At 30.2% G+C, this 15,187-nt stretch overlaps 1 protein-coding gene and 1 long non-coding RNA gene across 3 annotated transcripts; both read right to left on the bottom strand.

The window, feature by feature from the left end:
• Positions 1-1,744: 1,744 nt before the first annotated feature.
• Positions 1,745-2,522, bottom strand: LOC131622713 (uncharacterized). 2 transcript variants are annotated; one of them, XR_009289980.1, is made up of 2 exons: positions 2,221-2,522; positions 1,745-2,115 (listed from the first exon to the last, which is right to left on the bottom strand). It is a non-coding gene; the product is annotated as an uncharacterized LOC131622713 (long non-coding RNA). The 2 variants fall into 2 exon arrangements; XR_009289981.1 differs by having other exon boundaries at positions 2,237-2,522.
• Positions 2,523-3,583: 1,061 nt separating this feature from the next.
• Positions 3,584-6,340, bottom strand: LOC131622724 (aquaporin PIP2-2-like). The gene is made up of 4 exons (XM_058893762.1): positions 5,916-6,340; positions 5,496-5,791; positions 4,048-4,188; positions 3,584-3,956 (listed from the first exon to the last, which is right to left on the bottom strand). The coding sequence occupies exons 1-4, from the start codon at positions 6,220-6,222 to the stop codon at positions 3,837-3,839; spliced, it is 864 nt and encodes a 287-aa protein (XP_058749745.1). The 5' UTR covers positions 6,223-6,340; the 3' UTR covers positions 3,584-3,836.
• Positions 6,341-15,187: the final 8,847 nt, after the last annotated feature.

Below are 15,187 nucleotides of genomic sequence, written 5' to 3'. Positions count from 1 at the left end.
CGGTTCGGGGGTCAGTTCTGGCATCAAGTGGTTCCAGCCCCCTCCCGATCGCAGTTGCGGGGGATCGAACCGTGATCCTCCTATATTTTCTATTGATCTATATAATAACTGATGATAGGTATAGTTTAAAAAAATTCAAAATTAATAATTATCTTAAATAAAAATTAAATGGTGATACAAATATCAAATTGTTTTAATATAAATATTCTGAGTTTTATCATTATGTTGAAATGAATAGCCTTAATAACAAATTTATTTGTATAATAGCATTTTTGCTCTTATATTTAATTATAATTATGTTCTTTTATTTATATTGGAATTTGGAGTTGAACATTTATTTTGGACTGATATGCTTTGATTATGTAGAAATTTGTTAGGGATAAAAGAGCATATTTGAAACTTTGTTCTGATTATTTTTACAAATAAAAAATATATGTACTTACTTAATAGTAGTGGTCTCTAATAACATGAAAAGACATAGAGATAGATATGTAATAGACATGACTTTGGCTTGCCATATCACAATACACTAAAACCTATCCTATAGTCTATTCTATAACTTTTATTTGATTGAACCAAGGCAATAATTATCTCTTTTTGGAAAATTTATTCAAAAATGAATCTCAATTTTTAAGATATGAATTACTTAAAAATGTGATATGTGTATATTGTATTAACTTTGGTAAAATTTGCTATAAATGTTCTATTATAGTACTTTTATGACTTTTATTTGATTTCATGCTAAATCAATCAATATATTACTCCCTCCATTTAATTTTATTTTAAAAAAACAATATAAAAATGATAATGTTGAATGTAGATATGTTTTAGTGTCAAACATTGTAGTGATTTATTATGATATTGTGAATATTATTAATTATTATTGTAATTATTATTTATTTTGAATATAACATCAAATAAAAGATCTATTATTAATTATTATTGTAATTATTATTTATTTTGAATATGTAACATCAAATAAAACACCTATTGTAATTATTATTTATTTTGACAGTCTTTTATAACATTAAAAGACCTATGTGATGATGAAAAGGTAAAGACATACAGATAGATGTAGTTGATGTGACTTTACCTTGCAATAAACAACACACTATACTAAGACCTATTATATAGTCTATTCTATAAATTTTCTTTGATACAACCAAGATATCCATTTTTTCTAACTTATTTCACTTTCAAAAAAAGTAAATACTGATTAGAATAAATTTAAGTAATAATGGTCTCTCTTTAATTAGATCTTTTTATAACATTTTTTTTATTTTCAACAAAATTATATATAAATATATCTATCATTAAAATTTTTACATACATTTGTAGCTTACACTTAGAAAGATTTATATTCATTTTTTTAACTTATTTCACTTTCAGAAAAATTAAATACTAATTAGAATAAATTTAAGTAATAATGGTCTGTCTTCAATAATTTTTCAATCTGAAAATTATAAATAAATAAAAATTAGAGTAAATCATGAAACAAATATAAATTAAAGAGAGTTAAATGAGACATATTAATGACACATTAGAATAATATTAATTTGATTCTAATTATATTTGAAATTTGCTTTAAGCTAAATAAAATTATTCAAAATCAAATATTAACAAACAAACTTAGCAAATATATCTGCTTCAATCCTCTTAAACATAACTAATCTATAATGCAACAACTGGAATATAAAATCAAAAAGAAAAAAAATATAAGATTAAATGTTAGGAAACAAAAAAATAAGAAGGAAGAAGACAAATAAAAATAAAAACAAAATATAAATATTCCATTTAGAGCATGAAGATGTGAAAGATTAGAGAACCTGAAAGAAATAATAAGAAAAATGAATAAAATCTTGAATAAAAAAAGTTAATTAAAATATAACCTTATAGATCTGTAACATGCACGGCAGATTCGAGATCTAAACCCTCAGAGCTAAAACACGCACATTGGATTGAAACTCTAACCCTGTAGATCTGAAACATGCACGGAAGATTCAAACTCTAACCTTGTAGATCTGAAATATGTGTGACAGATCCGAGCTCTAACATTTGCATCCTTCAACCTTTAGAGTAATTTGACACAACATAAAATAGAAAAAGTGGAAGGGTCTGCAAGAAAAAATCTATCTAAGCAACACATGCCCCAAAATACTCGAATCTGAAAAAAGATTTATGAATAACTTTCAATTTAAAGATATCGTTGTTCATCTGCACCTTTTATTGCACATACCATAAGAGATCTTGAACATTTTCTTTGTTCATCTGCACCTTTTATTGCACATACCATAAGAGATCTTGAACATTTTCTTTGCATTCAAGGAGTGCTTCTGCAAGATCTGAAACAAACACATGATAATAGTTCATAAACCAAAAATCCAAAGAGAAAGAAAAAATAGTTATTGATGTGAAACCAGAAGAGAGCAGAGAAAGTAGAAAGAGAAAGAGAAAATAGTCATTGATGTGAAACCAGAAGAGAGAAGAGAAAGTAGAAAGAGAAAGAAATGAGAAAGTGAAAAGGGAAAGAGAAAAAGAAAAGAAAAAAGACATTAAGAATATTTTTATTTTGTTTATTAAGTAGAAGAAATAGTAAACAATATGAGCAAGTGGTTAAAAAGCAAAAAATAGTTGGAAGTCTATGAAACCATCCACGTGGCAGTGTAATAGAGCAGAAGGGCAAAATAGGAATTTCAAGAACATTAAATTTTCTTATATGATAGATAAGATAACAGTAAAACTAGCCATTACAATTTGGGGACAACTTTATTACCCATCACAAAAAGTTGGATAACATACATTCAACCAATCACAGCATTCTATTTAATTTTAACATATTTAATTAATTATAAAAATAGTATCATTATTTGTTGTTTCCAAGACATTTTACATGGAAGGTAACTCTACCCAACTTTTTGAGTTGGGTAGATAAGAATTCACCTTACAATTTACACCGATGTGGCCACTTGGCCTAGCATAGACACACATTAAAAATTATGTCAATTCGATTTTTAAACTGTACACTTACAAAGTGTTTTACACTAAAACAAAAACAAAAAACAAAATTACTATATAGTTGTGTTTAATCCCCTAATTAAGAAACTACCTTATTTGTCGAGAACCAAAACAACATTTTACAACCACTCACAACACCAAATTAAATATAAATAAAAAAAGTAATCACTTTAAGACCATAGCCAAATATTTCATACATCACACATAATATCAAATGTAGCAATAGATCTATAAAAATCAATCTTCTTCGTTACTTTTTCTTGTTCAAGCCAGACGTATTAATTGTACTATTGTTTTCTAGTTCCAAATATCATAAAGTTTTACTAATAAATCTTGTATTCCCCTAAGAGAGATTAATACCATTTACCATTACCAGGTACATTGCAGTAATATGACTAGACTTAACACTACCCTGAAGCATTTCTTCCTTTTCAGAAAAGTAGTGTACTTGTCCCTGCACTCTATTGTATAAAACATAACTTCACATTTAATAATACATAATTTCATATGTAACATTAATGCATTATACACATTTCTTTCCCAATTAAATTATGATTAAATAGATAAGTTAAACTTGAAATATTTTTCCATAAATATATAATGAGTACAAAGGATGACAGAAGAGAATAACTTCAAAAAAGAAAAATGACACACTAAAGAGAATACAGAGGAAAGTGTAAAAAAGGCTCCCTCTGTAACGAAAGAGACTTTTTAACCTAACACTTATCCACAAATCTTGATTACACAATAGAGAATGTGGTTGCAAACTTGCAAAATACAAAGCAAATGGTATCAATTACTTCATCTCTTTCCATTAACACTCAATTAGCATTGCTACTCCTGAATGATCCAAGAGCTTTAGCAGCACCTGCTCTTAAGATGAATTGATGGTAGAACGCTGCAATGGCTGCTCCAACAAATGGTCCAACCCAAAATATCCACTGACCATACACAAAAGAGCAAAAAACATCAGAAAAAATTGTATGTTTGGCAGAATCCCGACTCGAACAAAATATGGAAAGGGAAACTCACATGGTCATTCCAGATCTTTTCTTGGTTGAAGATAACAGCAGAACCAAGGCTTCTAGCGGGATTAATGCCGGTTCCGGTGACCGGGATGGTTGCCAAATGAACCATGAATACAGCAAATCCAATAGGAAGTGGAGCCAAAACCTTCACATACATAGAAAAAACAATTATACCAATTGAATTAAAGTAGATACAAACATATTCCAAACACATGAATCCAAATAAGTAGAAAAATACAAATTATGTGACAAAAACTAATGGAGTTGGGACAGATGGGACATGCATGCATGTGAAAAGCCCATGATTTTATTCTTTATTTATTAGAAGAATCTAGTAAAAAGTATTTCAAGGTATAATGTATGAACCAAAAAACTGATATGGACATATCAAGAATAAAGGTTGAAACTGGAAATTCCATTTTGATTTTGCCAGCTTTGTAGGACAATGACATATAGAAGACATTAATCTCAAACTTAACACATAATTTTGTTTTCAAGGAAACAATTAGAATCCACTTTTTGCAAGATTGGATAATATGGAATTCAACCACTGCCATAAACTCATACAAGGTAATGGGGACCAGATACTCCACAAACGCATGCTTGTGGTATATGTCATTAACTACATCATTTCATTTGGAAATTATTATGGTGAATGAAAGGAAAAAAGATAGCTTTACTTTACCACCCTAGAGTGTCTAGGTGAACCAAAAGATGTAAGTAACCACTGAGAAATTAATTATGACTTTAAGATTTTGGGAAAACTTAAAATCAAAGATGTTGACTATAAGAAGCCAGGCAAAAGAGTAGGTAAAAAATCATAAACATTGAATATTACCCTATATTTTAGGCTACTATTACTTTAAAAAAACACTATTTTATTTTCTTTGCTCAGAAGCAATTTCATATCATTGTGTTGAAAAGTAATTATTTAAAAAAACAGCCAAAGTACAAAAAAGCAAGGCAGCTCAAACTTATTAATATAATGTAAATACAATCATATTATGTATGTTTTTTATGTGTATAAATCATATATGAATATGATTTGATTTTCTCATGTGTGATAAGAGATTAATTAAATTTAACACACCTAAAAACTAAGAGGGATGCATTTCAACCAAAATACTCCAAAAAGAAATACAGATCAAACTTGTTAATTCGGTTTTAAATTACGGTCGCAATTGTGGTCGCAGTGGTTTATTAATGTTTTAGCAGCGTGAATTAACCATAATTTATTCTTTATAATAAAAATGGTGAATATCAGTATCAATATCAGCCGTTCTAATGCCGTTTTGTCACATTTATTTTCGCAATTTTCAACACAACTCAGGCAACTACATCATATATTCTACACAGTTAAACCAAATTCATGTATGCATTTTAAAACAAATCCACAAAAAGGCAAAATCATAGTACAGAAAAACTAGAACCAGAAATGAATTGAAAACATACCGGAACATGAGAATCTCTAGCACTTCTCTTAGGATCAGTAGCAGAGAAAACAGTGTATACCAAAACAAAAGTCCCAACAATCTCAGCACCTAATCCAACACTAGTACTATAACCCTCATGGAGAAAATTAGCTCCACCACCATACCTATCAAAGTAAGCACTTTGAAAAGCCTTAACCAACCCAACTCCACAAATAGCCCCCAAACTCTGAGCCACCATGTACATAACTGCTCTCACCAAAGACACCTTACGAGCCAATAATAGCCCAAATGTTACTGCTGGGTTAATGTGACCCCCTACAATAATACATTCAACTCAAGTGAACATTTTTTCAAACACCCAAAAAAATGCAAAAATAGAAACCATAAAGTCTAAACATTACAATGAAGCAAAACCAAAGAGATCTGAAGAAAAACAAACCTGAAATTCCAGCAGTACAGTAAACAAGAACAAAGATCATGCCACCAAAAGCCCAAGCGATTCCAAGAATACCAACACCACCACACTCATCACCACCAGCTTTAACATCAGTTTGGATACTGTAACCAATCACGGTCAAAACAGTAACGTAGAGGAAAAGTAAAGTTGCAATGAACTCAGCAATAAGGGCCCTGTAAAAGGACCATTTTGTGAGTTCTTCAGCGTCAATGAGTGGTGCTGGAGGAGGGTCATGGTAGTCTTTGTTAGAGAAAGAGCCACGTTCAGCAACTTCAACGTCTTTTGCCATTGGGATTATTACCCTTTTGGAAGAACACAGTCAAAGAAGTATGGAAGTTGTTGGAGAAGACAGAGAAGAGAGAAAGTAAGAAAGTAAGAAACTTTGATGATGGGGAAGTGTGGAGGAGAGGGGTATATATGGACAATGGTTGAGGTCACCATATATAGAACAATTTTTTAAAAAAAAATAAAATTTCTTGCTTAAAAGTGAATTTTATCTACTTAATTAGAGATTTTTTTACAATCTAAGACGAATCAAAGCGATAAAGACTAAATCTCAGTGAATCGTGACAGTAAGATCACTCTGCCACTTACAATACTTCATCGCGTATTTAACTTTTTATTAAATATTTTAACATTTTTAATAATTTTCTTTAATTCAAGAGATTAATCTCTACTGTTGCACCTTATCAGGGTTATAGATTTTGTTATACTAAAATACATGTATTTGGGTTTGATTTTTGAAATTTGCTTTCACTTTCACCGACCCTTAACATCCACCACACATTGTCACACATAGCACCACCTCCCCACCCACACTGACTTCTTTTTCAATTTCATCATTTTGTCATTTTATTGTGACTTCGGAATCTACATGAATAAGCTAGTTACTTTGCCTTTCCATCACGGATTTAGTTTAAAGAATATTTCTACAAACTTCTACAACTTGTGGATTATTTTACCACATGAATCTTTTTATTTAGTTGTCTTTATGTGTTTGTTAACACATGTTTAAATGTTGTTTAGAATCTTATAAACTAGTTGCAATGACCTTATTTTTGACAGATATTGATCTCAAAGACTTTATTTGACTATATGTATAGTGGTGATAAAAAAAACTATATAGTGACTAATTTTTTAATAATTTAAAGGAAATTATTTAGTAACTAAGTTTTGTTGGATATCAATCCAATAGACGAAGTTATTAATTTTATAATAATTAAATGTAAAAAAATATCAAGACATTAAATACTTGTACATTTGTTATTGAGTGATAAAATCTAACATATGTGTGTGCTAAAATTAACATATGGGCGAGTAGTCATTTTAGTGGTGATGATCTCCCATTAGTGTTTATCCAGAATTAATTTTGGAAAAAAGAGCTGTGTTCCTCAAATTAACCACCATAAGTTCGTGAACCAAGTAAAAGTTCAAGACACGTAAATTACATAAATAGAACTTATATATGGAAGAAGAAAAATTTATTCCCGTAACGTAAATTGAAGAGCTTGGGGACACTATGTTTTTGGAAATATTGCCAAATCATTCCATATTATTTCATTCAGATAATTACAAAACAACACGCATGGTGACAGATTTGGATTTTATGTATCCCAATTGAATGTTGAGGGAAACCAAAAAAAAATACTGTGAGAAAATGAGTTGCCATGCATTATTTAAGTTTTTTTTTTCCTTCCACTACCATGTTCGTGCTTTTATAACAAAACAGATGATGAAATTTTCACCAAACTACCACCTTTATTTATCTAAATATTAAACTATTACTATTTTTAAAAGAGTTTAATTGATATACACTGTCAGTGTAAAAAATTTTACATCATTCTTAAATTATGAACATCCAATTATATTACTTTAAAAGAAATTAAAATAAGAGTCAAACATTTTATATTTATCAATGGTTGTGATTCACTGACAGTGTAAAAATTTTTTACACTGTCAGTGTATTTCAATTAAATTCTTTTTAAAAATTAAAATATTATTCATTTAAGTAAAAAAAAAACAATGTTAGTAGACTCAATAGAAGAAATAGTAGACCCTTCTCCACTTTACATGCACTCACCAAATGGAATGGTGAGTCTTCCTATTAAGTTTTTTTCTTATATTTTATTATAGTTAATTCATTTTATTTTATTTTATTTGTTTAAATAAATAGATTATTTCATAATAATAAATAATATATTTTTCAGTTTCATAAATAAATAAGTAAATTTTAATTTCTTTTATTTAAAGTAATATTTAATTATCTATTTTATTTAATTTATTATATTAATTTATTGGTTAAATAAATCTTTATATCACATTTAATTAATTTTTAAAAATTATTGTAAATTAAATAAATTTTATAACAATGAAATTGGCAGTTGTAATTTTTTATTATTTAAGTACAAATTATTAGTGATTGATTTGATTTTACTATAATGGGCCTGCCAATTGTATCAGTGATTCCAAGTGGCGTAACTTATACAATATTCAAGCTGAAGTTTTTCTGGGTGCGAAACAAAGTCAAGTTGAAATGAAGACAACACTGTTTTTCAGGTAAGTTATATGTCTGCGTTCACGAAGTTATTAGAGTTTGTTATTTAGTGTTTATTGAAATTCGTTAGTCTGAAATACATATCATTTTCTTCGCTTCTATTCAGGACAAAGTTTGAAATGGATGAATTTCTGAACATTACAATCCATCACAATGGTAAGTTCGTTGATGAGAAAATTAGTGTGTATGAAGGGGGTCAGGTTGCCATGTTGAGAGTAGATGCTGATAAGTGGAGCTATTTTGAGTTGTCAGGTGTTATGAACGAACTAGGTTACGAGGCCATAGAGAAGATATAATATAGGGATCCTACGAATGGTATGAATTTTTTTGTTGATGACAAAGGTGCCTTAGAGATTGCTAATCTCTACAGGATTCACCTTAGTGTTGACATCTTTATTCAACACATATTGTCGCAGCCTGATTTTGCTGAGGTACCCGGTGATGAGATACCCCTTGATGAAATACCACTTAATGAGATGGTAGATGAGATTGAAGTTGTGCTTGAGGAGATGGTGAATGAAACTGAATTGCCAGATGCCGATGTTAATGGGCAGGGGGAAAATGATGTTGGGATGAGTGATGTAAGGGAAAAGGATGCAATAGATGCTGATGATAATGGACAAAGGGTTGGTGAGGTTGATGATGTTGATAGTTCTAATAGCTCTGATGATGAAAACTTCCATTATGATAATGCAATGGAGGTAGTATTTGATGATGATTAAGATGAGTATGAAACTGAGTTGGATGAGGAAGATGGTAACCTAATTGACTATGACATTGAAGATGGTAATAAAGGGATGAAAAGCAAAAAAGGTAAAGAAAAGTGGAAAGAAAACAAAGAAGATTTTAAAGGTAGTGATAATGAAAGTGAGGATCTTGAAAGTGAGTGTGATAGCGATGATAGTAGTAGAGTTAGGAGAAGAAGTATCCAATATTCAAGCAACAAAAGGACATGTCCAATTACAAGTGGGAGTGGGAACATGGTTTACTACAAAAGGTGATTTCAAGGAAGCAATTACCTCTTATGCAGTCCAATCTGGCAGAGACTTCTTATGCAGTAGAGAGTATAATGTGAAGATGTTGAAGACTAAATGGTTGAGCAAAAGAATACAAAATTCACTTAAAATCAACCCTAAAATGAAGTTGAAGGACATAAAGGAAAAGCTTCAAAAGAAGTGGAACGTGGGGGTCAACAAGACCAAGGCCATAAGATCTAGGTTTGCAGCTCTTATACAAGGATTTATGACTACTGCCATGAGTTATTAAGATCAAACCCAAGGTCAACTGTGAAACTGAATGTCCAACCTGCTCAAGAAGGTTCTGATGATCAGAGAATACACTTCAGAAGGCTATACATATGTTTTGCAGGTTGTAGGGAAAGCTTCAAATTATGCAGACATTTCATTAGCCTTAATGGATGTTTCTTGAAAGGACTTTGTGAAGGTTAAATCCTTGGATCCATGGGTAGAGATCCCAATGATCTAATGCTACCAATAGCATTTGCAGTATTGGAGAGTGAAAATAAGGATAGTTGGACATGGTTCTTGGAGCTGCTTATTGCTAACCTTGGTGGAAGGGAATAGTGCCTACTCAAGCATCTCAACCAGTGCCTACTCAAGCATCCCAACAAACAAGTCAAGCATCTAAGCAAGTGACCCCAAAATCCAAGAAAGTGACTCGAAAATCCAAGAAGTTGTCAGTCAGAAGGCCAACTACTCCTTTCATACCACCTGGTCCAACAACTAGGTTGAATGCAGCCAAAAATGTTGTCGGCCCAACAACAAGAAGGACAACTCCTACCAAGAGATCCACACCAAGTTGGAAAATTTAGATTTATTTTAGCACTCTTAAATAATGTTTTCTTTTGTGTTTCTTTTATGTAAGACTTATTGTTTGGTTAATGTTAAGGACCTGTATTATGAACCTATGCTATGATGTACTGTTATGAACTTGTGTTATGATGTAATGTTAAGGTCTTCTGGACAAGTAATGTTTTGAACCTATGTTATGAATCTATGATTGCATTTAATGTTTTAAACATATTAATTCTGAATTTTGAACATTATGATTATTGTTGGTAAGGTATTTTGAAACCAACTGATACATCTTGATCCTTGAACACATGACATAACTCAAATGCAAACATAGTGAAATTGAAACTCATTATTGAAACACATAATTCATCCTTTAATTGAAATGGAAACTGATACATTTGTTACAAACTGTTTCAAGAATATTTCAAAATGCTACATCTGACTCAAACTATGTTAAACTGGTAAACCTGTTACAACATCCTAAAAACAACAACTAAATCAAAACAAAACAGTCTCTTCCAATTTTTTTCCAGATTCACGATCTTCTTCAATTGATTTTGTAATTCTCTAATCTTCTTCTTTAAACACTCCACCTCCATTTTTGCAGCATCAAGATCATGTTAAAGCTTCTCCAACCTACTCTTTTGATTCCTCATAAATTGATCTTTTCATCCTCAACATCATCATAGAACCATTGAAAGTATCCACATGCGGCTTGTGTTGCACCATGTGATATTCACATTGCATCCTAGTCAGAACAAAAACAACCCTAGAATTAGATTAAATTTGTTTTTACCTTATAATTACGATAATCCCAGAATTGTCTCCCATAATTCGTGATAGTTGAAGCTCTTCGAAGGGTAGCCATGTCTCCACAACCACATTTAGGTTTCCATCGCAAAATCCCGTCCATTTGACCACCGTTCTTCAAATTGGGATCGTATGTACATTCTCCAGAACTCGTTGAGGACGATGACTTTATTTTCCATGATCAATTTCACCCTTGATTGACCTCTGACCAGTGATTAAACTCTAAAACCCTAATATTTGGGGATTTTGGGGACGAACATGAAGCTATGAATCTGGGAGGAAATGAAACAAAGGAGATGAGCATATAAACAATTCCACATCACCTTTCATGTAGGAAAATCTAACGTCTGTTACACCCTATTTAACATAAAGGATCAACGCGTACCTTTTTAAACAATTAAAAGATCACTTTGAAACTTTTTAAACTTAAGGGACCACATCATTAAAGAACATAAAGTGGAAATGAAGAAAGAGAGAGAAAAAGAAATAAAGAGGATGATGATCCAATCTTGAGGCAAAATAGGTGGACACCAAATAAAGGAAAGTAGTTTTTCAAAATCAAAACTTGTTTGTTTTTTTGTATTAAGCTATAGTACACAATACTACTATGTAATAGTGTTGTCTAAATTTGTGTCAAAGTAGCATTTTTGGTTAAAAAAACATTCAAATTGTGTTGAGTAAAAAAGAAAAAACCAACTAATATCAATTCGGATTCTTAAATTGTGTTGTGATTGTGGACAACTTGAGGCTCGTTTACAAAATATTTCTTCCACCTAATAATAAGTTAAGAGAGAGAATAAAACTTTTATAAAATAATTTTTTTTTTAAGAATTGAGGCATTCACAGTTAATTTAAATAGAAAGTGAATGGTATTGACAATATTGAAAATTAAAAAAAAAATTGTATAAGAAAAATTCAGTTATTCTGAGAAAAAATCACATATTTATCTCAGAAATTACATGTTAATTACATATTTGTTTAATTCTAAGTGACCCTAGTGACTTCATAAATCAAATGTTTTTAATAATCATAAAGGCTAAATCCACTTACCCACCACAATTATTTGCATTAGAATGGACGGTTTCATCTGATAACTGCACTCGCTCTTGTTTGTACTAGTACTTAATAAAGTTTGTATTTGCATGATGTCTGTCCAATCACTAAACTCACCAATTATAATTTTATATTTTAAATTATATAAAATGAAAATTAAGTAGCTAGTGAAAAAATTAAGGCTCATGCTAACATGTGCCCTAAGGGCGCGTGTTAAGGACACTATAATTAAAAAAATTTAAATGTAATTAAATGCAACAAAGTCATATTTAAAGTTTCGATTCATTGAATGCACGCGTTACAATAAAAAAATTCTATAAATATCTCATTAACTTGTGCCCTTGGGGCACATGTTAGCTTTTCCCAAAAATTAATACTAGTAATAATAATACAAATAAATTACAATAGTGCCGAGGAGTATAAAGAGTGGTCAATTTTGTGAGTGCTCCCTTTGAAACAGTGGTCAGTTAACTGTTCCGAGTGCAGAAACGTGGCTCAGGCTAGGGTGAGAGGCCTGTTTAGGTCTCTCACCGTGAGAGACATCATTTTTTTTTTTTTTTTGGTTTCAAATGCTTTTCTGCCATTGGATTGAATTAAAGTACCCTTGGATTGAATTGGAGCCATGGTTGCTATGGTGTACCAATCACACACAATAAAATTCCTTTAATGCTTGTGTAAGTGTGGCGCTGTTTCCAATGCAGAATGGTACAGAAAAAGCTGAAAATTCTGCAGCCAATGATTATGCATTAATTGAGTGCTGAAAAAATTGAAAAAATAAAAGAAAAATCGGAAGGGAGCAAAATTGAGAAATGCAGCAAATTAAGAATGCATAGATCTTTGATTTTCATATTTGCTACCTGCACCAACTCATTATATTCTAATTTTGCAACATGCACCCCCTCTCATTAACATATAAACATTACTAAAATTAAAATTAATAATAGAAAAACTGCATATTTATTTATTTAAATTAAAAACTGCATATTTATTTATTTAAATTAAAAACTTGATATTCATTTAAATTAAAAAAATCAATAACATTTTTTTAAAATACATTAACATATTTTTTATTTAAATACGTTAACATATTTTTTGTAAAATTTGATTTTTTTTTAATTTAAAATATAATTATGTTAATCTTATAAAAACTCACGTTAATTTTAATTTTTTTAAATTTAAAAAATATTATTTTTTATTTAAAAACTGGATGTTTATTTAAATTAAAAAAAATAAAATTTAACTTAATAAATCTAACGCTAAATTTATTTAGTAAAATTTGATTTTTTTTTAATTTAAAAAATGAATTATATTAATCTTATAAAATCTCACGTTAATTTTATTTTTTTTAAAATTTAAAAAAATATTGTTTTTTATTTAAAAACTTGATGTTTACTTAAATTAAAAAAAAAATTAACTTACAAAATCTGACGCTAAATGTATTTTATAAAATTTGATTTTTTTTAATTTAAAAAATAAATTATGTCTAAATTTAGAAATCTCACGTTAATTTAAATTAAAAGTTATGGTATTTAAAAACAATTATTTTGACGTTTAAATAAATTATATTGACCTATAAAAATTATCAAAGTAAAATTAACATTCTTAAAATTTAAATTATTTATAAAAATTATGTATAAGTAAATAAATTGTTAAAAGAAAAAGTTGGAAAAAAAAAGCATCATAATATTGTTGACCAGAATACAAAACAGCTAAAACTAAAAATAAAATGAACAAAAGGTCTGGGAGGGGATCGAACCCCAGACCTTGGAGAAGAGAGAAGACTAAGGGCAAGAGCTGAGCCACTAGGGCAAACAATGTATTCATTTATTTACATGCCTTCCACTTATAATATATAAACAAGGCTTCGTTTTTTATATGCAGCCAAGAGTGGCACCAACACCCCCAGTGATTCCTAATAAATAGAACTTGACTTGTTGACCCACCAATAATATTAAGACAAGTATCATGTTGGTCATATAAAAAATACAAATTGTAAGCAAGTAGATGATATTTATAGATTAAAACTTGTATTAAAATAAAAAATAAACATATATTTTCAAATTAATAGATATATTTATTTTTTAAATAAATCCAACTTAATATCATGAAATTTTTTGAAATATGAAAAATTAAAATTAACTATACACATAAAACAAATTTTAGATATATTAATAGATAAAATAGACAAATAAACTACATTACAAGTATTCTTTTAAAACCTGAAATATTCAATATGAGTGCTTATGTTTTACAAGTATTTCAGCACCCAACATAACATACAGTTTACAAAAAAAACTGAGTATTCCGCAGCAATTCATTCACGACGGATCCTTTCAATGTCCTCCTGCGGTATCACCCCTGCGCTCAACATAAACCATGATTTGTTCAACAGGTGGGTAACGGATGGCAAAGCGAAGTTTGTCACCAACCTGCACTTCAGCATGCCTTATATAGTCAAACCAAGCCCCACACAAATAACACTCCTTCTTCTTCGAACTCTTCTTAATCTCACAGTCATAGGGTTCATTATTGTCACAGTCATAGAGCTCAATATTTGAAAAGTTTCGCAGCTGGCAGCTGTCGATGACGTTGGCTGGAAGTTGCTGCAAATTAAGTAGAAATCATTATCAGCTTCAATACAATTCAAACACAATTGAAATTATACAACAGATCAAATTTTTTCATTTCCTACCATAACATTACTCCGCGTCCTCTTCGCATCAACTACTTCTCGCGACCACATCTCTTCGTCCTGATCCACAATTATAGGGCTATACACCCTGACACTGAAACAAAATCACAATTAACATGAAGCCCGGACTCGGACACGGGACATATCATCGGACACGAGGACTCCGCTAATACAGAAAACATAGGACACGGACACGGCAAGAACATATTTTATATATTAATATAACAATGCAATGTACGTGTCATACGCGTGTCGTGCGAGTATCCATGTCCGACGCGGCGACACGCCTTCTGAATGGCGTGTCGGCGCTTCATACGAACACAATGTATAA

Source organism: Vicia villosa, unplaced genomic scaffold (assembly GCF_029867415.1).
Source record: "Vicia villosa cultivar HV-30 ecotype Madison, WI unplaced genomic scaffold, Vvil1.0 ctg.000041F_1_1_1, whole genome shotgun sequence".
In the NCBI taxonomy this organism is placed as follows: Eukaryota; Viridiplantae; Streptophyta; class Magnoliopsida; order Fabales; family Fabaceae; genus Vicia; species Vicia villosa.
The sequence above is the reverse complement of the archived record's forward strand: the minus strand, read 5'-3'. Positions and strand labels throughout refer to the sequence as shown.